Source organism: Balearica regulorum, chromosome 1, assembly GCF_011004875.1.
Source record: "Balearica regulorum gibbericeps isolate bBalReg1 chromosome 1, bBalReg1.pri, whole genome shotgun sequence".
NCBI classification, from domain to species: Eukaryota; Metazoa; Chordata; class Aves; order Gruiformes; family Gruidae; genus Balearica; species Balearica regulorum.
This window is the reverse complement of record NC_046184.1, coordinates 217,637,378-217,664,149: the sequence shown is the minus strand read 5'-3', so window position 1 is coordinate 217,664,149 and position 26,772 is coordinate 217,637,378. Positions and strand designations below refer to the sequence as shown.

The window sequence follows — 26,772 nt, the reverse complement described above, 5'->3', positions numbered from 1 at the left end:
GACCTGACGGCGTTGGGCACGGAGCAGCAGCCGTGGGCAGGAGGATGCTGCACATCCCATGCTGGACATGGACAGCGCTGGCCAAGCCCAGAAACATTGCAAACTCCATCTGCATGAAACACGGGCTGTCTGTCAGGATTTGGGAGGGAGATTTTCCTTTCTTTCAGCAATACAGCTGTGGAAAAATCAAGTACAGTGGAAGCTTTGGCATGGTCAGTGCGGTGACAGCCTCTCATCTGTCCCCAGGTGGCGAGCGGGAAGGAGAGCAACAGCAAGAAGAGCGAGGATGTGCTCAGCCAGCTCAGGTTGAGATCCGAACAGATGCAAAACCTCTCTCTAACCAAGTTCATCAAACGTAAGTGTGTGCATCCACCGCCGTCTCCCGCTTGGACGCGGTTTCTCTGCTTGCACAAACATACAATGGGCAGGTTGCAATGATGGTAAGAAAAATGGATGTTCTTCCCAGTGCTCAGCCTATGTCCTTGATAAGCCCTCAAGATGCATTTTAGGCGTACTGTTGGGTTTAATTAGATCTGCAGATCTCTTTCTGGTCTGCTCACAGCAGATGCTTGCCATCACATCCAGTCTACCCTGCTCCACCTCATGCTGATCAAAGCATCTGGGGTTGGTAGCTCTCAACGTTGCGTGGCTTCATGGCTCATCTGGGCGATGAGAAACGGAGGCCAAAACCTCATTGGAGCCCAAAGCCAGGCAGGGAAGAGGGATGCAAGCTGTGAGCCTAGAGCAGAGCCATGGGAAGGGGAAAAACCCCCCAGTTAGAGGGAGGTTTGCAGCTTGGGTGCATCCAGCTGCTATTGCTCAGCTTCCAGTTCATGGCAGGAATCAGACCCCCAGCAGTGCTGGCAGCAACTTGTCCTCAAAAGCCTCCTCAGACCCTCGCTTTCAAGGCTGGTGACAATATCTGAGCCAGGCTGCCCTCCCTGTCCCACCGAGGGTGGCTGGCGCTGCCTGGAGCCAGGGTTTGAGCAATTAAAACCAGATCCGTGTTTGTACAGGGTGAATCTTAATCCGGTGCAATTAGCTTGTTTAGAAATGAGTAGGCTCTTTGTGCTGAAGGGAATCAGCTGGGCTTTAGTCTGTGGAGGCTATCGCTAAGGGCTGGGTTTTTCTGAAGGAAATGCTCCGCACTTTGGCAATTACTTAAGAAAAGTGACCCTCTGAAGTCAATCTATGTCAGCTTCCTCCATATTTCCTGAATATTATGCCTTTAATTTATTGGAAATTCTCTGTTTTATTAAGGTCAGTGCAGGGCAGGCACTGCCAGACAAGCGTGGGCAGGTTTTGATTTTGCTAGTTGCACCATTTGCTTGCCAGCCTAATGCTAAATTAGAGGAGCAAGTTAGGGGTTTATTCCCCCGCTGACCTTGTTGCACTGTCATTTAGAAAACCGGTGTGATGGAAGCGATTGTGTGGGAACAGATTTATAGCGCTCAGATGGGATTTTCACACTGACACCCTGCTCTTTGCCTCTGAAAAAATGAACAAAAATGAGCTCCCTGCTCCTGGGTGAAGAGAAAAGGAAATATCTTAGTCTGCTCGAGCTGCAGGTTTGGCTCGGGGTTTGCATCAGGGTGGCTGTTGTCAGGGCTGCAGGAGCTGTGCTAATAAATTCATTATTTCTGAGAATTTATCCCCTAAAGCCTAATCCTGAAAAAAAATGAAGCATCTGTATGTTTTGTCAGGAGGGCAATGTTGCTGAAATCACCAGGATTTCTAATACAAAACTCTTTTTAGAGGCAGAAACTGAGTGGTAGCTGATGTGTGATGGTGTAGATGGGGACAATTTGGGTGAAGTCTAAAGATTTCAGTGCTAGCTCATCTATGGGTCTCTGAAAAGACAATTTGACCTCCCATTTTGTGATTCTCCTGCTTATTTTTTTTCCTCTTTCTGTCACTAAGCACTCTTTCCTCTCTATTTTTATGATTCTTTTCTATATGAGAGTTTGTGAAAACAGCTTTTGGAGATTTTCCACCCTGAATCACCTTGCAATTTCATCCCTTCTGTTGTTTAAAAAGAGAGACAGAATGAAGCACACGTGATGGAGAAATGCTGCAGGACAGCCTGGTCCCTGTACCATGTTCATATTGAGCCTTTTTCACCCCACACCCCTGTACAAAAGGACCCCCGTGAAGGAGGGGGGGTCCTGCTTTACTGGTCTCAGAGGGACGGAACTGTGAAATCTTTGAGACGTTGCTTGGTTTTTCTGATTGCATCCGTCATCTCTGCACGTGGTGTGGGGAGCCGGAGACCACTCTGCAGAAAGGCAGGAGATGGGCATTTAGGAGATGGGCAGTGCCAATCCACCAGCAGAAATGACACAAAGCATGATATCTTGTAATATCTTACAAGAGAAATAGCAACCTGTATATTAATTCAGTCTTGTGCTCACAGCTTTTCACTGCTTGTAAAAAATTTATTTATTTTTATGGGCAAGGGACTAAACCTTATGCTGGAGATGGCTATTGGCAAGAAGTGGCGTGGACCTCATCTGCTTGCTGGTCCATCTGCATCTCGAGGGAATACTTCACGGATGGTCCCCTTCCCAGAGCTGCCTGGTACTTTTTGGTGCTGTCCCTGGGGTAGGCAACCCCAGGCCTGCCCGAGGCTGATGGCTATGGGTCCCCTGTTCAGGGTGGGGTGAAGGAAAGCATTAGGATGCCAGCAGGGACTGGATCAAGCAAGAACTGCATAAGATCTCAGTTTTTTCCGTATATTTCAGTCCTTTTCCTCCCACACCCCTCGTAAGACAGAGTCTTCCCTCTGGTCGAGGTGTTGAACACACTTGAGGTGTTTGAATAGCTCAAGTAGGCTGTAAAATCATAGAATCATAGAAACATTTAGGTTGGAAAAGATCTTTAAGATCATCAAGTCCAACCGTAAACCTAACACTGCCGAGCCCACCACTAAATTATGTCCCTAAGCACCACGTCTACAAATGGCCCTGGAGATTAGGGCTGTGCTTTGTTATTTCGCTCATCTGCAGGTCTTCATCCACTTTCAGTTAGAAAGTACTTTTGTACCATTGGCGTTGGGTCTGCCCAAACAATGCACTAGGAGTTGGAGTCAACTGAGTCATCACTTGGAGTTGGCTCATTGCTGGTGTTAAAGCATTTTGCAAACTGGCCTTGTACTTTCACATGGGCCAGCCATGTGGGATGGCTGCAAATTTCAACCTAGGACCAAGAATGCTTCACCCAGGATGAAGGAAACATCTCCTGTTGGGAAGTGTCCCTTTGCCTCTCAGCTGGAGGGCACGGGGACAGATTTCCCTGATGGGTGAGCAAAATGCAGCTCCTGCTCCAAACCCGACCCAAGCCTGGGGAAACTCCGGGTGAGAAAGACACTGTCTGTATGGGTTGTGATTCAGCAAAGCGCTTGAGGCTACTCCTTGAGCAGAGTAAGACTGAAACATGGCTTTAAGGGTTCGTCATTTTCTTAAGGGCTTGGCAGAGGCAAGCCTTAAATTACTAAGCTGACCTGGAGGAGAAAGATGTTCAGAAATGCCATTTAGTCCCTTATTTCAGCGTAAATTATGCAAAATGAAGCATGATTATGGAGAAGGAAATGCATTTTGTCATTTGTTCTGTTGCTTGAGTGCACATGGAAATAACTGAGAGCAAAATAAGGCTTGCGGGAATTTTTGGCGTTTATTGAGAACAAAATGAGGATAGGTTAGAGCCCATCCCATGAGATGCTTCACATTCTGGAAACCGCTGGGCTTTAAGTCTTTCTGGGGCAAGGTGTGATGAGCAGAGCAGTTTACAAAGCCCTGGGAGCTCTGCCTCAAGGACAGGAAGAGTTTTTCCATCCACAATCAGCAATAACAGGATGGAGCTGTGTACAGGATAAACACTCAGGCAAAGCACTGGGGACATTTCCAAACAATGAGGTCAATTACCCAAGAAGGCAGCAAACTTCACTCGCTGGAGTTATTCAAAAGTAGGAAAGTCGAAGCACTGTGGGGAATGATCTTGGCTCTTGCACAGATGCTCTGCGTGACATTGGGTTGCACCGTGCTCCTCGTACTCACAAAGTGCTCCTTTTGCAGGCATTGGACCCGCTCGCAGTAATCAAGAAAGTAGGATTTAGCTAGCCTAAAGTAATTTCCATTGCTAATTTCTAGGCTTCTGCTGAAAACACCTGGGAGGATGTGCAGCTTCTGTTGCACATACTGGAATTAATCCATTAAAGGTGATCTTCAAAGCAATTAAAACACTGGGCTTGTGACTTGTTTGTTTCTCTATGGTGCCTAACGACAGTTTCAAGGATATTGTTTTATTATCATTTTAAAGTTTCCACTTGCTTTTAGTATCTGCCCAGCTTCCTCTCTGGAGCTGTAAAGAAGATCGAATTATAGTGAGATGGTGATTGCAAAGGACGGCAATCTTCCTCCCTCCCACCATGAACTGGGAGACCTGCTCACTGTCGTAGCTTTATAGCTTTGATCTGGGGTGGCAGAGGGGGTGTAGTTTGATTGAAAAGACCAAAGAACTCTAGGGAAAAGAAATCTTTTTGGTGGAAGATTCCCATTACCTCCCACAAAAGGCTGGATTAGCTCTTGGGAGATCTTTCAGCAAGCAAGCTGAGGTTTTGTATTTGCAGTATGCCGGAGATATTGCGGTATGTAAACTAGGCAGGAATATGCTTCTAAAAGCAAGACCTCAATTGAAACTTAAGACCAAAACCACCTCCCCTCTTTGGGGTTCACCTTGATCTAGTGCAGAGACATCATCGCAGCTCATTCCCTCTCCAGTTGACCGCTAGCCTCCCAGCTCTCCACCGTGTCGGTATTTCAGGGTTCTAGAACATGCCTTGCACACTTGGACCGTCTCTAGTGCCCTGTGTTTGCTGCTCCCCAACATTTTTAGCTGCTTGTCCAGCCCTGGGAGCAGCGTGCTGAGCTGGAGAGGCAATACTCCCATGAACAAGAGCTTTGCCTTTGTCTGTTGGGGACCCCCTCGCATCCACGGAGGGACCTTTGCTCTTCACATAACTTTTTAGAGCAGCTAAAACAAATACACAGCTTGGGGCAAGTCCCTGACAAGCACCAGATAGTTCTTCCCGCCGTGGTCTCCCAGAGCCTCTGTGCTGGAGCAGATATACAGATTGTCCCAATTGTTTGTGAGCTTCTAAGAATTAACACCATTAATTTATGGCAGGCCCTTGCATTAATCCTCCCTGTTAATTCCTTATCTCTGCTTCAGCATATTGGCTTTCAGTACCCTCATCTGGGAAACCCATCATCTGTTTGCCTGAAAGTTGCCCTTATGTGCGCCCTTTGCTTGCGTGCTGGAAAGCTGGATGAAGAGCATGGGGGAAGGCGGTAGTTCATGGGGAGCAAAGGCATGAAGAGAAAATGGGTTTGGAATGTGCATGAAGGAGAAATCGCTTCGTGCTGGAGAACTGCAGCCTCCCAGCTGGTGGGTGTCAGCACCGAGCATCCCAATTCCTGCGGCGCTGGGAGCGGGGCAGCTATCTTTGCTGAGCAGGCTGACGATATCTTTTTCTCAAACAGTAAGGGTTCAGCCTCAGGGGAATTTGCTGGAGTGTTTCTTGCCTGTAATAAAAAAAAATACATTTTTATGATTGAAACAAAAAGGACATTGAAATCGCAACCACAGCAAACAAATAAATTAATTTTTAATGGCTTCCCAGCTATTTTCATACTTGTTTTAGCGGAAGCCCTGCCAGAAAGCTTCAGGGAAAGGAACCGAGGCCGTGTTTATTCAGGCCATGTGTGTTTGTAGGAGCCCCTGTGATGACTCAACGCTGCAGCCCTCAACCCATGAGTGGTGGGGGAAAGACATGCAGGTTTCCGCATTGCTCCCAGCCATCCCGGTGCAGTCCACCCGCTGAAGGCAGGAGATATAGACAGCATTTACAGTATTTACAGAGGTTCAGCTGAGACTGAAAAATTATCACAGAGCCACTTGTGTTTCTCCTAAGGCATCATAAGACCTTGGCAGCTCTGAAGAAGAGATCACGCTGCAGAAGGCAGCAGATTTGGCCTCTGCAGATGTTCAGGATCGCTTGAGCACATCACCCAAGTGTCGACGTGGGATATCAATTTTCTTGGGCCAAGATCCTTCTTTTAGAGTTTACTTAGGAAGCATTTCTTTAACGAGAGGGTGGTCAAACACTGGAAGAGGCTTCCTAGAGAGGTGGTCGATGCCCCAAGCATTTGGACAATGCCCTTAAGAACATGCTTTAACTTTTGGTCAGCCCCAAAATGATCAGATAGTTGGACTAGATGATTCCAATTGAAAATATTCTATTTTTTTCTATTCTATTCTGTTCTTTTCTGTCCTGTTCCATTCCGTTCCATTCCATTCCACCAATGCTGACCCTTCCAACTGTTTCCCACTGTGCTGACACAGACCCTTTATTCGCTGCCTGTGTGTGCATGTGCATTTAGAGCAGTTCCCAGACTCAACTGCATGAGCTTCAGCAGAAGTTAACTGTGACCAACTTTAGCAGCAAATCAAAAAGATTAACAGATACAGAAGTGAGTTCTGTGGGGATGGGATGTGTCCAGAGAGGAGTTGCTCTCTTCTGATGTTCACTTTGAGGCTGGACATGCTTTGCACTGAAAACCCTATGTTTTTGCTTCATCTTTTGCAGCAACTAACTTCTGCTGGTTCCTGAGGCAGGTGGGATGAGGGATTGTCGACTTCCCTCTCTCACCCTGTCTTGCAATTTTCAGGAGTTTAATTTTTTGCAATGTCCTGATGCTTCATCCTGACTTTTTTTATATCCAAATGATCATGCAATCAAGCCCTGAAATGATAAACCCTGAAAGCACAGGTTCTGCCCTTTCATAAACAAAACATTCAGAAGAGCTCACCACTCCTAAAGAGTTAATTCTGCACAAAAAAAGTAGGAAAGGTCAAGGTTTTGCCATGGATTCCATGTACACCTCCTCTCTATGCAACGAGTTTCCCCTTTTCCTTTCAGATTTTCCTCTGGTCCTGCTGAGGAACCTGCGTCATCCTGTCTACCTGCTGGTGGTGTTGGCTCAGGTCAACCTCTCTGCCATGGTTGCTGGTTTAGCAACATTCATGGCAAAGTTCCTGGAGAGACAGTTCTCCCTCACGGCATCCTTGGCCAACATGATCATCGGTAAGTGTTGCTGTCAGGGCTTGCCAGCTTTTGAGCATCTCTTTGAAAATAACCCAGAGAGTACTAAGAAGCACCTTTTCCCTCTGGATCTGTCAGTCTCCTTCCATTATCTACAGACAGATGTGGCACAAGATCCTTGCCCATATGATTTCTCAGCTACTATCTACCTTCCTTCCTTCACATTGCAGCCTGAGCTTGCTAGAATAAAATCTTTTAAGACTTGGATAAATGTTTGTTATCTAAAGGTGTTCGCTATTATCAAGGAGAGGAGACCAACTCTTTGCATCAGGGGAGCAAAGAAACATCAGATATGAATTGTGCATGTTTCTGTAGCAGGGATTACTTTACATCAATCATTGGGTTAAGGGCCTTTTAAAAAGTAGATAGTAAATAAAATTAAAAACTGCAGTAATGTATGCATGCATTTTGAAGACACTTTGCAGCAGGAGGCCAGTCAGGCTGCTGTCATAATCACGTCTAAACTCTTCAAAATGTTTGCTATAGTTAGACTAATTGCTTGTAACAGTTGGGCTAATTGCTTGCTGTTGGTATTGTCAAGAAGGAAAGGAATAAGTGTTAAGCAGGGTATGTGCTCACGAGATTAGACTGCTTTTCCTTGCGTTCTAATATCCAGAATGTCCCATCTGAGGCTGAGGTTTCCCTGTGTGATCTTCTCATGGTAATAAAAATATGAAGAATAAAGCCCTACTCTTATAATCAGTTGGAGAGTTCAGAGATCGAGACACAGAAGTATATTTTTGAACAAACAGCGTGCATCCTCAGAGAAAGAGTCTTCTGAAGTCTGCAACAAATAAATCAGAAGAAAGTGAGCAGAGCAGACTGGCAAAGCCCAGCAACCCAGGCTAAATACAGGCAGAAAGGTTAAATGCTGAAGCAGCGGTGTCCTCCACTGATGTGCCCTGCTGAGTTGTTCCCAGACTTGCTTTACCTGCTCTCTTAAAGATATGCACCATATTTCTTGTTCAAATTTATCTGGCTTTTGTTCCCAGTTACTGAATCTTGCATTGCCTTTTCCTGTTAGATCAAAAGGCTTCCTGTAGTTGGAAATCCCTTCCTTGTGTGGGCATTTATGGGCTGAAAGCAACCTTCCTGTTGATTCTCTGTTGAATTAAACAGATTGCACTTCTTTGGTATCCCACTATAAAGATGGGGTTTGCAAAACTCTGAGTTTGTCATAGAAACCTTCACACAGAAGTGGGCACATTCCTGTATCAATGGTTTAATTACACAGAAATTAAATATCCTCTCCGGGTTTGCTTGATATTTTCTCCTGTCTACACTGCAAAATCACATTTGCTGGATTAAGCATAGCTTTTCGCTGGTCCCTACATCTTCCATGCATGGATACATAGGACAGCCAGTTTGCTGTGGGGTCCTGCTGTTTTTGCAAAACCGCTCTATTTTAGCATAATTCCACCAGTCCCTGCAAAAACCTTGGTCCCCTCCAGATCACCGATGCTGAAAAATAGGAACCCAAAACCAAATCCTCTGGGCCTTCGCTATACTGGAGTCGTACGGCTCGGAGGATGGAAAACAAGGTACAGGACTTGCCTTTCCCCAGGTGCTGTGAACATCCCTGGGGCGATGGTCGGGATCGTGGTGGGTGGTGCCATCCTGAAGAGGTTCCAGATGTCCTTGAGGCAATGCAGCGCCATGTGTGTCCTCGGCATGTTCCTCTGCCTGCTCCTGGCTTTCCCCCTCCTCTTCCTCGGCTGCCCCACGCAGAAGGTCGCGGGTGTTACCTACAGCGAGAGGTACCAACAGCTCCAGCTAGGCTGGGCATGGGTGGGTCATTCCCAGGGCTGTGGGTACTCCCCATCCCCAGCTGCGCTCCTTGGGGTGGAGGTGGGAATTGAGCAGAATACCCAGAAATGGGTTTATTCCCTCATGAGAAACAGTTAACAGTGATAGAATAAGGCTAGAAATTAATGCTTTTTTAAATAAATACTGAATACACTGCATCCTTATTCCTTTTAACTTCATTGACTGGCGATGAGACCTGAAATGAACGCATTTATGGCACAAACAGTACAAGATTAAAATTTCATCTTGGAAAGCACAGCACGTTATTCACAGGCAAATAATTTGGGCAGGGGCCAGCCCTGGGATCACACCTTCAAAGCCGTGGCTGCTTCCCTACGCAGCTAAACGCGGGCAGGACCTTCTTGTCTTCCCTCAAGGCTTGATCCAAGTTGCTGTAAATTCACATGTTCAGCATCCTGTGGTCTCAGTGGAAGCTGGTCCAAGCCCTCAGCAGGGAGCTCACCACCTCCCACAGCATGGTATTGCTCTACCCCAAGACCCCACGTTTGGAGCCAAATATGAAGGAAGTGGGCGACTCTATTGACCATTTGTGGTCAGGATGCTTTGCCCAGGCAGAGCAAAGGCTTGGGGGTTACAGTGGAATTTCTGTGGGTCCTCACTTACATATGGGGAAGGTTTTCTTAAGCAATCAAGTGCTTCTTTACTAATCTCAATATACGTGCAGCATATTTGCTATATAAGATGCGTATTAACGATGCTCAATACCATGCAACAATATTTTCTTCCTGCTGCAGCTCTGAATTTGGACACCACAGCTTGGATTGTAACCTCCAGTGTAACTGCCCCGAGAAAGCCTATAACCCCATCTGCGGCTCTAACGCTATTGAATACATCTCGCCCTGTTCCGCCGGCTGCAGAGTCGTAAATATCAACGCAGACAACTCGGTCCTGGTGAGTCATTCCCACTGCGCTAGTGTCCTGGCTTGGGATGGCTAATGAGGGATGACCAATGCAGCGCTTGAGTCTGTCGTTAGGTTTTCTGATGTTCATTAGTGTTGGACAAGCTCTGCATGACCCTGTGGGATGAGCAGAGGAAGGTTGAGAATGTCCCAGGAAAACCCCTGGTAGCTGGTGTCTCTTAGCACTCTCCAGTATAACTCAGCCCTTTCCAGTACAGGTCCTTGGCCAAAGCAGCGGTCAGAAACCTTTTAGGTATCCAGCCTTCTGGGATTTCAAGGTGTCCTTCCCCATCCACTGTTCCCCCCACTACCCTCCCCCAGTCAGGTTTTTTTTTTCCACAAACCCTAGCTTCAATATTTCCCTTGCTACCCAGCAGCTTGAGGGGACTTTTTGCATGGAAGATGCAAAGACCTTCTGCTTCCCCTTCACCCCTAAACGGTCACCAGCAAGGTGACCTTTCTTAGCTGTGTTTCCTGTGGTGGGACAGGAGGATGTGCAGTATGGGAAGGACTAATCACAGCACCTAGCATGACCCCCAAGTCCACGGATGCCTCTTGTACTCAAGGGATGCTTGAGCCCACCTCCAGGCTCCTGCTGTGAATTGCCCCATCTGTGTTCCTTGAATAGGAACCTACCAAAACCAGGCTTCCTATTTAGGCATCACATGCCTGAAGTTCTCTGAAACTGGATGGAGTCTGTTCTAGTGTTTCCATTTTTCCAGGGTTGTGAAGGCAAAATATCAACGCAGGTGGCACACATTTTCACATACCTCGATGTCTTGCAGCAGGTATCACCCAGGCTGTTCACCCAATAGTATTTGCTTGGGCTTTACCTGAAACATTGCTCAAAGCCCAGAATGAACAATTTTTCTTTGTCTTTGTCTTTGTCTTTGTCTTTGTCTTTGTCTTTGTCTTTGTCTTTTTCTCTTTTTCTCTTTCTCTTTTTCTCTTTCTCTTTCTCCTTCTCTTTCTCTTTTTCTCTTTCTCTTTCTCTTTCTATTTCTCTTTTTCTCTTTCTCTTTCTCTTTCTCTTTCTCTTTCTCTTTCTCTTTCTCTTTCTCTTTCTCTTTCTCTTTCTGTTTCTCTTTCTCTCTTTCTCTTTCTCTTTCTCTTTCTCTTTCTCTTTCTCTTTCTCTTTTTCTGAAGCAAAATGCAAAACTGCACTTGGTCCAAACTGCCCTCCTGCAGAGTGGGGGGAAATACCAGCTGAAAACGCTCAACTGATACCTACAGCTGCAGAAGCAGCCTGGGTGTCTCCATCATGTAACTTGTTTTAGCTGTGCTATACCTATAGATGAAGAAAGAGGAGGTAAATCTTGCTTCTGGGGACTCAGGGACCAACTCTGTATGCTCTGGGCAAGCCAAGCCTAGGGGGACCGTTGTCCCAGTACACACAGCAGTGACATTTAGGAGACCACTGAACGCTCTGGGAGGGCCTTGTTAGACCCATGTTATTCCACCTTTCAGCCTGCAGATTCACAGGTTAAAAAGTCACGATCTGGTTGCAATGTGCATTCTCTCCATAAGTACCGGTTGTCAAGATAAGTCTCTGTGTGAGAGGATAATTTAGTGGGAGATTCCCGATGCACGGGCTAGAGAAATGGGTTTTGCTCGTGGTTTTCCCTTCATTTGCAGACCTGGCCAGGTTATTTTGCTGCCATGTGCTTCTCTCTCCTCTGCTGCTCCCTGCCTGTCACCAAAACCCCAGTAGGTCTGAGTTTTCCCGGTGCCAGTTGTCTGTGGGGTCTCCAGGCAATAGAGTTCAGCAAATAAATAGTAAGGAAACCTCGGCCAATTCAAAACCCTAGCTGAAAAATGTTAGCGATATATACAGGGTGAGTAGTTTTCCGCTGTGTTCTTGGCACAGGATATAATGGCAGCATGGGACTGACTTTTAGCAGCATTTTGTTAATTAACAACACTTCATTTTAATAACAATTATGTTTTCTGCCAGAGCTTAGTCCCAAATGTGCTTTTCTGCATCCCTGTGCCTGCCTGTTGTACAGCAAAGCCTTTTCAACTGCTTCTTTCTCAAAGATGCCTCCAGTCCCTTGTCATCCTGTGGTCCTGAATGTGACACGCTCCTGCATTCATTATACGTATTATTATCTGTAGCCACACGCTACAACAAAATCAGGGCTCCCATGATGGTGCCATGCAAACTCTACTTAGTAAAGCCAGCATTAGCTCTTCCTTTAGCACTAAGATCATTTGCTGAATTTTCTTTCCACCTATTGATGCATCTTGACCCAATTTAAGTTGTGTGAGAGCTTCTGCATAGGGACTGTATCTCTATATGTTGTTATAAATGCCAAGCCATATGCCAGCACGTAGAAGCCGCAGCACTTTGCATCTCCCTGGGACCAGGAGGCTCGTGGCACACAGTGATGAGGCTACAGATACTGAGCTCGGCTCCTTTATTGTACAGGAAAGCTGAAGAGGGACTGGTGACAAGGGCTGGGAGTGACAGGCCAAGGGGAATGGCCTGAAGCTGCAGGAGGGGAGATGGAGATGGGATGGGAGGCAGAAATCCTTCCCTGTGAGGGTGCTGAGGCCCTGGCACAGGTTGCCCTGAGAAGCTGTGGCTGCCCCTGGCTCCCCAGCAGTGTTGAAGGCCAGGTTGGATGGGGCTTTGGGCAAGCTGGGCTAGTGGAGGGTGTCCCTGCCCAAGGCAGGGGTGGCACTGGATGGGCTGGGAGGTCCCTTCCAACCCAAACCAGTCTGGTGTTCTGTGGCTCTATGGACTAGGAGCTGAGCAACCTCAGTCCCTCTTCGGTTTTGGGTATTACCTGTTGCAGGAAATGAAAAATGAGATTATTTTGTGCATTTTGAATTGCATTGAATGCATTTTGTGGCATTCCTCCAGCTCCTGCTTTGTCTGCTATATTCCACTTTTCTCACTATTTTCAGCAGCTCTTTCCCAGTTCAGGGACCTGTTGCCTGCTGCTTTCCATGTCCCAAGCACTTGGGTTTCTAGAAACCCTCCCAGTGTTCAGGAAAACCTGCAATTTTGTGCTCAACTTTGCCGCAACCCTTCCAGAGGAGGCTTGCACAGTGCAAGCTTGGCTTTCATGCTCTCCTTGGAAAGTTCTTGTACACTGAAAGCGATTTGATCTTTGCATCGCCCGATGTCCCCTGATTTCATGGGCAACACCAGGAGCCTGCAAACTTTGCCCAAGAGCTGTGACAACCTTTCAGTGCTTTGCTATTTGTTTGGGTCCAGCGTGACCTGTTGAAGTGAGGTGGCCATGGGGGCTCCCCCGGGACCGCGGGAATCCCCGTGCCATGGGGCTCCTAGGTTTCTGAGCCCCTCTCTGCTCTCATCGTGCATGGCCAGCTGCTGACAGCTGGGTCAGATCTGAGCTGGTCAGCACACACCCCAAAATTTGGGGTACCGGAAGGTCCCAGCTGGGGAAAAAAAAGTAGAAATAAGACAACATCAGACAGAGTTTGATGTGAACAGCTTTCTCTCTTAAAACAATTGCTAAATGATGCTGTTGGGGATGTTTGACACACAGCACTGAAAAACATGGGGCTGGACGTGTGCCATCCAGCTGCCCATCCCTGCCCGGAAACCACAGCCCTGGTTTCAGGGCTGCTCTCAGTTATTCTCCTCTCCCCACTTTGCCGCGTGGTTTTTCCCAGCCCTGGTGCTGCGTCAGCCTCGTGGCACTGCTGCCCAGACGATGCATCTCACGGGGACGGGCCACTGCTGGCTTTGTGGCTTGTCCCCACTGCTCGGAGGTTTCTGTAGCCGGGGTCATGCTCCGTGCTCTAAAATCCTCCGAGGTTTCAAATGGAAGGGGCAGAGCCCTGCCTTGTGACTCCATCGTGAGCATTTCTGGCCCTTTGTCTCCATTTGGCTTTGCGCGAGTCCCCTGAATATCATGACTCCAATTCGCTGTAAAAGGTGGCAGTTGCACAGATCAAATGAATTTTAATTTATCTAATTGCATTTTTGTTAACTGCTTTGGCACAAATTCATCTCAGCTATGGTAGGCACTTATCTGTGGAGGGGAGGGATTGTCCTCTGGAGAGCCACCTCTCTCTCCGTGACTGCAGAAGGAGCCCAGATGACGAGCTTGGTTTAGTTCATTTCAGATGGCTGGAGAAGATAAATCCCAGTCTTAATTTAAAATATTAAATCCTCTTTCGTAGAGGTGGGAGGAGGGATTGTGTCCCTTTTCATCCCAAATCTTCCCCCCGTGCTCTCAGCCCAGAGCAGTTCCTTGTGGGTCTCTTTTATGGACATCAGCCGCTCCACTTCCCCAGGCAGTGATGTGGGAACAGGGATTTGGGAGACCCTGGGGTGCTCCTGCCTTTGGATCACCCTGCTGCAAACTGCCGTCCCGCTATGAATCTGTTGCCCTCCAGCAACAATAAGATCATACTCATTTTATTTAAAGGTCTCTTCCAAAAAAAAAGTAGGTTTCTTTTTTTCTTTTAATAAAAAAAAGAGTATTGTGACTAAAATTTGGAGAAAAATAAAAAATCCATGCCCCAGGGCATCCTTCTTTTGCTAACGCTGTGCCAGTTATTTATGACCTTCTCTCAAAGGTGAGGTTTTGCATTTTCCCCTAGCAAGTGTTTTCTGATTTAATACTCCCCTGAGCTTGGGCTGTGACTTTGATTGCCAGCTCTGCTCAACACGAAGCCCCTGGATGAAGGGTCTCACAACAGAGGACAAGCCGGGTACAGGTGATGGAGCTCAGTCTGCTCCCCTGGAGATTTTCTGCAAAAGATATAACACAGGCCAGCAAGCTCACATCAGGCTTGAATGTTTTATCAGCTGTGGGTGAGATTTTTCCATGCCAAGAGCCCAGATTTATGCAGGATGCCAAAGCGTTCAGCTGGCAAATGATGACATTGAAATAAACCTGTGCGTAAGCATCTTCAGTGCACAACAGGCGTGAAACGCAGGACTGGAAGCACGAGTGTAGGAGGGTTGCTGCAGGGGGTAGGGAGGCATTGCTGGGGCTCACATGAACAAGGCAAGGATGTGCCTGGGTTGGGAGCACTTCCAGGGGCCTCTGGAAGCAGAGAGAGATGAAACAAGGTACTGCTGTGGTCCCCCATCAGCTGTGCATCCTCACCCGTGTGACATCCAGTGATGCCCGTGGGACCTGGTGGGACTGGGACCTCCTTTCAGAGATGGCAGCATGTTGGAGGCTGGCAGTGGGGGTGGGAAAATGTGTTTCCTCATCCACTCAGTCTGTTGTCCCCAGCCAGCTTCATTGTATGTGTGTGTTTCCACCCCCTCATGCTCCCTGAAATGTTGAGTGCTAATCACTGCCAATTATTTACAGACAAAACCTAAACACCCTCCCTCCCTGTGACAGCTGGCAGCTATCCCCAGTATCTCCATAACCTTGAGCGGATGAGCAGCCTCTGGGTTTTTCTCTCCTCTTTGCAGAACTACACCCACTGCAGCTGCATCTCTGACCAAGGGCTCGCAGGGTTCGCCAAGCCCGGGACCTGCGGCACCGACTGCTCCCACCTCTTCCTGCCCTTTGTGGTCCTGTCCTGCCTGGCGGGGATCCTTGCCAGCACGTCCCACACGCCGTCCTTCATGCTCATCCTCAGGTGAGCAGACTAGGTTGGCCATGGTCTAGGTGCAGCCACTCATTTAAGCACGGCAGAAAAAGCATCCAGAGGTTGTGTTTGGAAAACCAAGGTGTCCTTGAATTGGGGAGGAAGGTTTTCTCCAGCTAAGGGACTGGAAGGTTAAATGAGCCCGATATTGCACCTTGTGCACGGTTCCTCCCATTGCTTTTACGTGTTTTTTGCATGTGTTGGTGCAGGGAGTATGGAATGGGGCTTCCCTGCCCCTGTCATCTGGCAGTGCATGTGGTTGTCCATCTTCTAGGCTATGTCTGTCTCAGGAGCAGGCTGTGCTTTGCTAGCAAAGACCTGGCATGTCTGGGCAGGACAGAAACATTGAGCATCTCCAGTATCAAATGCTGAAGCAGGAGAGACCTTCAGGGCTTGCTCTTGAAGACCCTGTACTACCAGAGCTCCTGCTGCCCTAAGACTACAAAGGCTCTTCCAAGGTCTCTTCAGCTGTTGCTGCTGAACACCCTGTGGAGTTAAGCAGAAAATGGAGATTTCAAGCTGCTGGAGGCTTTATCATGGAGCCACCAGTGTTGCATGGCCAATTGCTCTTGCAGGCAATGTGGTGTTCACCAATAGGCTCAGCCAAGGAGCAGCCAGTGTGTGGGTGGGTGGCATGCCAGGCCAGGCACCCATGGCACCTCCACCCACCGATGGGTCCATGGGGCTGGCAGGAACCCCGGGTTGCCCTCAGCACCCCCCATTCCTGGTCTCAGCACAACCTTCAGATCCAGCAGCCACCCTGTTCCTTCTCCCCACCCACGGCAGATACCTCAGTAACGAGATGCACCATTAACTCAGCATTAATTTAGCGCTGCAGTACTTTGGCACTTTTTAATGCATCTCTGTGTTAAGAAGTTTAATTACCTTCCTTCCTTCTGATGGGTCTCGCTTGAATACAACCTCCCTTCCTAGTGCAGAGGAGCAATTCAGACTCGAGTTTCCTGCACCCTTGGAAAGGTGCCCACGGGGCAAGCAGCGGCAGGCTGGAGCCAGCCTTGACACGAGCCCCAGGGCTGGAGCCTGGGATGGGCAGGAGAAGCTGAGGCTGGGGCTGTGCTGGGGTAGAATCTCTGTGTTAGCCTATAAATGATATTTCCAAGCACATTTCTGTGGTCGGAGCATTCCAAACAGTTGTTTTTTAGGGAAAAGCTGTGGTTAAAACCTGTTTTTACCTTGACTCCCAGGCATTATTAAATCACCTTTTACGCCATGAAAGAGCTATGCTTACACCAGGCAGTCAGAGAGGAAAGGGAAGCTGAGTCCCCTGAGGTGCGCTGACCTGAAGGTTCTCTGCCACCCAGCCCTCTCCCATGTGTGACCCCAGCAGGAACCACAGCCTGAAATACATTTTTCAGAAAACTGGGGTACCACCAAAATATACACTGGGGCATCCCACCTCAAAAAAAGCCACTTCCTCAACGTGTAAATCACTTTTCTCTTTCAGTTACAAAAAGCATCCCTTGTATTGCTTGTGTTTGCCAGAGCCAGCGCCTATATTAGTTTCTGTTTGTGTTTTACTCATATGGATTCTTCAAATTAAAAGCAAAAATACTCAGCTGAGCTCCTCCCTGTCTCTTACGGAGTTTGGTAGGCTTTTTATGCCAAGAAAAGGCTGTGGTAAGCTTCTAGCCCTAATGAATGAAACTTCATCATTTTTGCTGACGTAAATGGGAACTGCCTGGGGTCCTTGGTGGTTGGGTTGAAGGATGACTTTTTGCGTGAGGTGCCGTAAGGCTTCGTGCGATGCCAGGGAGGGAAACATCCATCTTTGCAGAAATGACAGAGGGTACACTTTGCATTTTGTTTTTCAGGAGCATCCAGCCTGAAGACAAATCGTTTGCGGTTGGGATACAGTTCATGTTGCTGAGAGTTTTAGGTAAATTAAAACATATTGAAATGCCGTCCTGGAAAATCATGGCAGCTCTTGGGGATTTGTGGGGATTTCATCCCTGAGCAGCCCCAGGACTGCAGAAGTGCTGTTTATTCAGAGTTTCAGACTGATCAAAGCCTGTCCTGAGCCAGGTGAAGATGCTGCCTTACAGGGTCTGGGAGGCTACACATGGTGGGGAGGGGACAAGGCACATCTACACAGCCAAATAAAAGGGCAGGGAGTATGTTTGGATCCAGGAGGACAACCCTTGGCTGTGTGCAGGTACTCCCGTGTTTGCCTCCGGCATATCAGGGTGGCTGCAAACCATGTCCTGTGATCCCACTAGTTATTTTTCTTATGGTGAAAATTCATTTTCACCTGGAGGCCCCCAGAATATGCCGCTGCAGTCGTGGGAAGGAGTGCAGCTCATGGAGGTGAGCATCATTCCTGGGATGAGCGATGGTCCCTTATCAAAGAGCAATGAGAAAGAAGGACTTTCTTGTATCTTGGTGGGGTGCAAACACACAGCCAGCTCTCGGCGTGCTGTGCAGGACCGGTGGCTTCATTTGCCACAGCAAAGACGACCACCTCCAGCCACTTTCCACCATGGGAAAGTAACCAGGGTTGGGTCCATCCTGGTAGAGGTGCTCCCGTAACGTAACAAAGCCCCCTCTGACCCTCTGCTTCCAGCATGGATGCCGGGGCCCGTTCTGTACGGCAGCGCCATCGACACGACCTGTATCCTCTGGGAGAAGAAGTGCGACAGGAACGCAGCCTGCAGATACTACGACAATAACCTCTTCAGGCAAAGGTAGGGATGGGCGGTCAGGATAAGGTCTGGGGGTGCAGAACTAAACCCAGGGGGGAACGTGGCATCAGGCCACCTCCAGCGTGGGATGAGTTGTTGTATATGCCACAGCAAGCAAAACGGGGACACTCGCATCCCCCTGGCCCGTGCTAACTCCCAGCGGTGCTCAGGAATGGTTTGGAGGGAAGTCATTGGCACAAGCCAAAACCATGCCAAGGATCATGCTAACTCAATGCTATAGACCAGAGAGGCCCACTTCCAGAAGAACTCCCTGCATAATAGTGAGAACAATTGTTGTCTGGAACAACCTCCCTAGGGATGTGGCAGAGTCCCCATCACTGGAGGTTTTCAAGATACAATTGGGCAGGGTGCTAGATAACCTCCTCTGGACACCCTTTCCCATGAAGCGTTGGACCAAATGATTTTTGATGTCCCTTCCAGCCTGGGTTATCCTATGATGCTATGATTACTTATTTCACCAGCACAGACGCAAGCAGCCTGTCCTGACGCCTTCTCCATGGAGGGAATGCAGCATCAGGGGTGACCCCAGCCCCAAAGATGCCTGTGAGATGGTGCAGGGTCCATGCAGGCTGCCTTGCACCCTGGGGTTCATCTTCTAACAGAACAACCCAGCTTGACACACAGAGGACCCCAAATCCAGCCTGGGCACTGCGGGGAGGCTGGGAGGGAGCTGTAGGTGGTCTGCCATCCCTGTTGCAAATTCATCATTAAGTAACTCCCTGCCCGGTAGCTACAGCAAGTCCTATTCACCCTCAACCCCAAGAGTTGTGTTTACGTGCCTCCTTTTTACCAGGAGATATGATCTGTTAATGTTAACACCAAAGAGATGGAGCTAGTCCTAGCTCTTCCAAGCTCTTCTTTCTGCCACCCTTCTCAGGAGCCAGGCTTGCAGCTGCTGTTTGCCCGCTGCTTGAATGTGCCCGAAGAGCCCATCCCCATGCTCAGTATCTGCTGGGTGCCTGGGGACATCGGGTGTTGGTGGTTGATGCACATAGGAACACCCTTGCTACCCTGATTTATTGTGTTTCCACACCACAGGTATCTTGGTCTCCAGTTTTTCTTCGAGGTGGGTGCTTTCCTGTGCTTCGTGACCGTGTATGTGATTCTCAGGCGGCAGGAGAGGGAAGCCGGTAATGCAGCAGAGACAAAGGCAGACCCAGAGAAGGAGAAACTGGCAGGGAACTCTATAAAGAGCCCAGAATCCAAAGTGTGATGCCAAAAATGTGAATTGCGATCCATGTCCAGGAAGGCAAAGCCATGTGAATCATGCCACACTTGAACTGTGAAGGATGGATGCTTGGAGCGATGGACAATGGGGCTGCTTCCTAATCTTCTGGGTGGGATGTACTACTTCTGTACTGCCGTGGGAGTCTGTCCATACGCTGTTCTACACCTGATGCCTCCACCTCAGTGGTGCAGCTTGCTCCTTCACATGGATTAGTCCACACATATTAACCTTTGGACACTGCAGTCTTCGGGAGTTACGTCCTCCAAAGCATTTGTTCCAGCTGACAGTCTTGGTGATACCAGCACTGAGCATTAACCATACAGCTGAAAGGTTTTGTGTTGGGTTTTTTTTTAAATAAATCATTTTTAAGAAATGGTTTTGTACTGAACCCATACATCTCCATGAATGATGGTCTGTCCTTGCCCCCAAAATGTCAGTTGTGCTTGTTCCTTTTGCTTTCATGGTGTTAGATGGTCTCTCTTCCTTGAAGGCTTCATCCAGCTCCAGCTGACGTTGATGGGATTTTTGTCCCAGGCTGTGGACCGTTGCAAGGACCAATTCACATGCTTCACCCAGCTGCTGTGTAGATGCTGCTTTGGCAGCGAGGGGCAGGAATGAGGGTGCTGGGGAGGGGAGGCAGGGAGGGTGGACACCGAAAGGAACTGCAGGTCCAGCCCAGGAGAGAAATTCAATAGCCGCAGACTTGTCACGCTTTGGCAGCACAGCCACATTTTGCAGCAATGAGAATAATAATTCTTATTTTTGCATTATCAGTACTTGTCACAGGAACTTACTGAAGCATGTGTGGGTTAAGGCTCCTTCCTGTTTTCCCGTTTGAGGAAGGCAGAACTTTTCCGAGGGATGCAGGACCAGAAAGGGAGGTTGAACCCAGCCCTCTTGCAGACTGGGCAGAGCTTGTGGCTAAGCCATTTGACCACAGAGCCAGACAGCCTTGCTGTGCTCCTTGAAGGGGTTACTGTCAGACGCAGCTGTAATTATGGGGTGAAAGTCAAGTCTGTTTTTATTTTGGTGTAGCTGCCTCTATTTTGTGCATTCTTCCCATCTTGGGGCTCCTTTCCACCCAAGCACAAATTGTGTTGCTGGTCTCATACCATCAGTGTGCAACCACAGACCATTGGGTAACTTGTAATTTTTGGCTCCAGCATGGAATTCAGTAGAGAGCCCAAAATTTCTAAGTTCAACCCAAATATACAGAAGGGAAAAGAAATACACAGTGGAGAAAATTCATTAACTCCTCACACGCTGACAACTAATCCTATGGTAAGGTCTGGGGTGTGCACAGAAGTACGGTGGTGGAGGGTGGAAAGGCAAGTGGTTAAGTGGCTGATTTAGATACTTCACTAGACTGTTTGCCCAGTCATTTTGAGAGACGCAATTAACATACTTCAGAGTGAGAGACTAATTTTATTTTATTTTTTTAGGGTTTTTTTAGGGGTTTTAGGGTTTGGTGGTTTTTTGCATATTTTTGTGCAGTGCCTTTTGAGGAGATGGTTAAGAGAATCTACAGCCCTGTTCACAGGTGCCTACACACAGAAGTGACTTGTGCCTTAAAAGAAGGTGTTAGAAGACAGACGTGAGACTGGATGCTGAAGAGATGTAGGTGGACCCATTCAAGGAAGGATGAGTAGCATATGCTAACCATGAGCATCAGAAAGCCAAATCTGGGCAAGTTTTGCACTATTCTTGGTTTTTCAAGCCGTGACTAGGTAGCATCTGTTTCTAAAACAGACTTGTTAGCAGGTGTGGGAGGTTCTTTGGGCAGGAGTAGGGAAGAGACGGGCCATGTTGTTCACAGTGGTTCCCCCAGCTCTTGTCAACCCATGGATTTGTGGCATTCTTGCTGCATCCGGTGGAGAAGAAGGTTCTTTCCTGGCTAAGCACAAGTCCTTGGCTCGCAGGCAGTTTCCTGCCATGTTCAGCACAACCTCAAGTCACTTCAGGGTACTTTCCAAACCACAACAAACTAGTAACAACACAATTACTTTTGTATGGCATGAAAAGTTGAGAGCTCCAATGCGCTTTGCTAGGAATACCCCTGAATGGGCATTGCAAAATGACTTTATAAGATCAGAAACACTGCACCTCCCTATCATTAGGATAGCTGACTTCAGATGGGGACCAGACCATGCTCGAGCACCAGAGCAGCACAGCCTGGTCAGTGACTACGGCACCGGTCCAGGGACTCCTGGGCTCTGTCTTTTGGTCTGCCAGCTCAATCCTTCTGCAGAATTGCTGCCGACCCTTTGCTCATCCTGTGCCGCTGGGTCTGCCACGCCGGGCTGCGGGCGATGGTGGGGACGGGCTCGGGGGGCAGCTGTGCTCATGCAAAGCAGGCAGCGTAGCTCTACGCTTCTGTTGTAAATCGGAGGGAGAGCCTCAGAGCGATGACTGTGCAGCCTTTCTGAAAGCCCCCCAGGTTGCATCAGCTGTTTCTTAATCCTCACAATTACCACAGCAGTGGTGCTGCTTATAGAAAGGAGAGGGGGGGGGGGAAGGAAAAAAAAAACAAACCACTTTATAGAGCAATTTGTCTTGTAAGTTTGTTCACAAATGGCATCACACAAAAATAAACAACGAGTTCAATTACCTCCCTTGGATTCAGGCAGCAGGCAGGCTGCACCATCCCTTGGCTGTCCAGCTGGAGCGATGGCCAGGTCTGCTGGGCTCATGATGGATGCAGAAGCAACCCACAGGATGGCCCGGCCAGCTCACTGTCAGCATGGCCTGTTCTCACTGCTGGGCTCGGGACTCTACATCCATTTTCCACTTGGAAAGCTTCTATCACACCTTATAGAGATTTTTCTCAGGCAACGCACAAGCTGGTACAGCCTGAATTCTTCCTTTCCTCATTACCGCTCCAGCAGAGGAGAGTTCCCTGCGGGTAAGCATCCAAGGCAATTACAAACAGCGTGTCTTAGCTTTGTGGTCAACTATAGCCCTGTTATTATGTTTTTGCTGTGGTAATTTCCATTAATTTGGGCTGGAGTTTCTATAAAGAGAAATAAAACCACTTTTTTACCCTTCCTCTCCTCTGTGCTCTTTAGGAACGCTGTTGAAAGGGACTGACTTGCAAGAGAAGATTAAAAAGAGGCAGTTTGGAACGGCTAGCTCCTGCTGCCAGCAGGGAGGGAGATAAAAACCAGGAAATATGAAAAGACTGTCAGAACTGAGGCAGGAGGAGGAGTGTTTGATGGAGACCGAGGGGCAGGCAGGTAGAGGATTGCAAAAAATGGAAGCAAAGGAAGGTGTAGCATCAGCAAAATCCATCCCCTGCTGTTATGCTTTGCCAGGTTTTCCCCAGAGGAGATAATCCCCTGGAGATTGTTTAAGATAGATTTTACAAGGCACTTAAGGATATACCTTAGGCAACAGCCTTAAATTGCATAGGGGAGCTTAATATGAGCCAATCCAGCTGTGCCATAAGTCCATTGACTTTCTTCAGTCTTGCTCCTTTGTGGGCCTGGAGGGATAAAGGAGATAACCTACAGCAAGGCAGGTATAGCAAAGATGTCCAGACCAAGAGCTGAATGCACTGGATGTTTCTGTGCAGCACTTCATAGTACAAGGGGCCACAGACTTGAAGGTAAAACACTGCCTTTAGGGGTGATGAAAATTGCACAGGGCCAAGGGGATGAATTAAAACAGGAGGGAAGGCTGTTTCCCCAATTACAGGAAGGCTTTGCAGGGTGCAAGGAAGCTGGGCGGGTGGCACTGGTTCCAGCAAAGGCGCCAAGCTGGTTAGCAGAGACAGATAGCTCTGCAGGAAAATATCTCCGAGGCTGGAAACTGTTTTTGTGTAGAGTTACCACTTTTGGATTGCCCTGTTCATGTCAACCCTTGCAGATTCATCTGTGGTCTACAACATCTTTTCATTGTATGCTGACACTCTTTATATGTATGTTTCTAATGTGGTTATGGTGGCTGGTCTCCAGTACAACGCAGGCTCCAGTTTAAGCACTCACTAAATATAGCATTGTAGGAGCCCCTCAAGAGCTCAACTGTCCTGTCTTGAAGGTCAGGATCAGAGAAATGTTCTAGGAGACCTCTGGAGGTCATCTAGTCGGCAAGACCATCACCAACACTAGATGAAGGCAGCTGTAACTTTGCCCTGACCTAGAAAAACCTTCCAGGATGGAGATGCCACAGCCTCCCTGCTGACTTGTGCCAGGGCTGCACCACCTTTCTGGTGAAAAACACTTTTCCTAGTGTCCAGCCTGAACCTCTCAAACCACATCTTGTGGCTGTTGCCCCTTGTCATGCTGTCTGCTGTGGCTGAGAGGAGTTTAGCTCCATTCTCTTTGCCCTTCAGGTAGCTGTAGGATGCTGCTAGGTTGCCCTTAGCATCCTCTTGGCTAGACTAAACAAACCAGCTCCCTCAACCTCTTCCCACTGACCATACGCACCAGGTCCTCCCCAAGCTCTCTCCATTTTATCTCCATCCCTCTTGAACCGGGAAGCCCAAAACTTCACACCACATCCCAGGTGTGGGCTTACCAGGACTGAGTATAAAAACATCCCTCAGTCTGGTGGCCAAGCTCCTCCTGATGCTGGCCAGCATGCAGTTTGTCTTTGGATTGAAGCTGTCCCATTCATCATGTCACCTCTTCCAATTTTGGAACTCCTTCAGACTTGCTTAGATGCATTCTGTCTCATCACACATGTCATGGATGAAGATAGTGGACAATATCAACCCCAGGATTGATCCCTGAGGATCAATAATTCTCATCAGCTGGATGTTGAGCCATTGATCACTGCCTTCTGAGCCTGGCAGTCCCATCAGTTTTCAGCCCATCTAACATCCCTTCACCCACACGCCCACATCTTCTTGGCTCCTTCATCACCCTCCAGTGAAGCACATCTGACTCCGTGGATGTGAATGCTCCAGCTTCTCTGAGCAGTCCTACTCCTCCCCTGGTCTCTCCATTTATTTCCCCAATCATGCTGGGGCACACAAAGGTCTAGGAGATGGCTTTCCCTGTAAAGATAGGAGCTAAAAGGGTGTGTTGAGAAATTCAGTCTTTTCCATAGCATCTGATATCGTCTGTTTTCCCCATCCAGCAATGAAGTCACACTTTCACTGATCTTTTTTTTGACAAGTAGAATACTTCTTGTTACCACATTGTCCCTCACTGGCATTATCTCCTGGTGGGCTTTGGTGCACTGGATTGTATCCTAGGCAATGCATTTGCACTCTTCCTCTGTTGCCTGTCCTCACTCCTGTGGTGTGTTCTCTTCTTGTGTTTTAGCTTGTTGATAAGCTCCTCGTCCATGACTTTCCCCTGAAATTACTGCTCTTCCTGCCCAAGATGATGGCTTGTCCTGGCTTCTTAAAAGTTCTCTTTACAAACAGCCCCGCTCTGCTGGGAGCCCCAACCCTCCATGGCTGCTCCTGGAGGGTTCTGCCTAGCAAGTCTCCAAACAAGAAAAACTCTGCTTTCCTGAAGCCCTGAGACATAACTGCTGTTCCTTGCCTTCCTCCAGATCCTGAGCTCACTAATCTCATGGTACCTGCCTCTGTGGACATATTTGCTGTCAGTTTTTCTCCATGATAGAGCATTGCCTTAGCCCATGTATCCTCTGCACCAGGAAATTAGAATCATGGAATCAGGAAATGGTTTGGGTGGGGAGGGACCTCAAAGCCCATCTAGTTCCAGCCCCCCTGCCATGGGCAGGGACACCCTCCACTAGCCCAGCTTGCCCAAAGCCCCATCCAACCTGGCCTTCAACACTGCCAGGGAGCCGGGGCAGCCACAGCTTCTCGGGGCAACCTGTGCCAGGGCCTCAGCACTCTCACAGGGAAGGATTTCTGCCTCCCATCCCATCTCCATCTCCCCTCCTGCAGCTTCAGGCCATTCCCCTTGGCCTGTCACTCCCTGCCCTTGGCACCAGCCCCTCTCCAGCTTTCCTGGAGCCCCTGCAGGGACTGGAAGGGGCTCTAAGGTCTCCCCGCAGCCTTCTCTTCTCCAGGCTGAACCAGCCCAACTCTCTCAGCCTTTGTGGGCTTATTGTTACCTACAAAGTGTTACCTGTCTGGGCTTTTCCCCTTGGCTGGAAGGATGGATCACTACATGGAGATGACTACAGGAGATCACTACATGGGTCCCCAGTCCCTCACACCCTGAATCCTGTATTCGCTTTTATCTGCTGGCAGTGTCTTCTCACTGATTCACTGATGCCTGTGTGGTTGACAGCCACGGGAAGCTAGAAATTTGGGTAAGCCTTGGCACTTTTTCCATAACATCATGGATCCCGGCTGCAGGCAAGCAGCAAACCTCCCTAAACAACAGGTCGGTGCCTCTGTTCTACAGAGGAGCCTCCAACCATCAAAACCACTGCTGTGGTGACCTGAGGTCTCTAGTGGCCTGAGGTTTCCTGCCCAGAACCTTCCCCTGATGGATCCAGTTCCTTCTCCTCTGTTACCAGCCCTGAACCTATTTTCTTGGTAGATCTAACCCAGCCCCGTGCATTTTCCATCTCGTCCTAACAAGCTTTCTGTGCCAACAGCTGCACAGCATCCCTCGGTAGCCAAGACAAAACAATGTTGGTAGAGCAGTGGCACTCAGCACAGTAAGGCACCACTACAAAGTACCTCAACAAGTTACCATCTGTCACCTTCAAACCAGAAGGAGTTGAGACACCAAAATAAAGCTGGACCAGCCCTCTCAGAGCTGACCTTCCCCTTTCATCCGTGCTACTCAGCCCAGTGTTCAGAGCACTGGGAAGCCCTTCAGAGCAGCTAGCTCAAATCTTCTCCACTGAAAAATTAATACACTTCCTCTTGTCTTTCCTCAGGAGACACAGGGGAAAACCTGATCATTATCCTCTTGACAGCAACTTTTTTAATACCCTTTGAACTTCCCTTTTCTGGAGTAAACAAACTCAACAGATTCAACCTCTCTCCCTAGTTCGTGTTTTCTAAACCCCTAATAAATCCATCACCGTCCATTCTGGTCTCTCTCTGGTTCCTTCATACATCTCTGAAAGTGCAGCACTCAGGCTCAGCTGGGACTTCCTCAGGACTGGCCAGAGTAGGAAAGTGATGATGGTCAGTGCTAACACCTCTGGAAGGCAGTTTCACCCCTCAGACCCCAATCAACTGGGAGAACCCACAAGGTCTGTGTGCCCAAGGCATGGCTCAGCTGCAGGGGAGCTGGGGAAATGGCAGAGATGGGATGAGAGAGGGCTTGGGGATCAGCACAACACTCAACAGAGTGAAGAAAAGAGGATAGGAAGGAATTTGAAAAGTTTCCCAAGACCACCTGATTTTCCTCAAAGCATGGCCATCTCCTCCATCCCTGATGAGAGATAACCCAGCCCTTCCCAGCA

The 26,772-nt window shown here is 48.5% G+C and overlaps 1 protein-coding gene across 2 annotated transcripts in view; it reads left to right on the top strand.

Annotated features, from left to right (window-relative positions):
• Positions 1-19,798, top strand: part of SLCO2B1 (solute carrier organic anion transporter family member 2B1) — a 61,055-nt gene extending 41,257 nt beyond the window's left edge. For both annotated transcript variants that reach the window (XM_075742663.1, XM_010301521.2), the window contains 8 exons: positions 247-355; positions 6,977-7,141; positions 8,724-8,916; positions 9,721-9,877; positions 15,299-15,468; positions 17,310-17,374; positions 18,059-18,179; positions 19,236-19,798. In XM_075742663.1, the coding sequence (XP_075598778.1) occupies positions 247-355; positions 6,977-7,141; positions 8,724-8,916; positions 9,721-9,877; positions 15,299-15,468; positions 17,310-17,374; positions 18,059-18,179; positions 19,236-19,410 (1,155 nt within the window). In that variant the 3' untranslated portion in view covers positions 19,411-19,798. The remainder of the gene's footprint in view (positions 1-246; positions 356-6,976; positions 7,142-8,723; positions 8,917-9,720; positions 9,878-15,298; positions 15,469-17,309; positions 17,375-18,058; positions 18,180-19,235) is intronic.
• Positions 19,799-26,772: the final 6,974 nt, after the last annotated feature.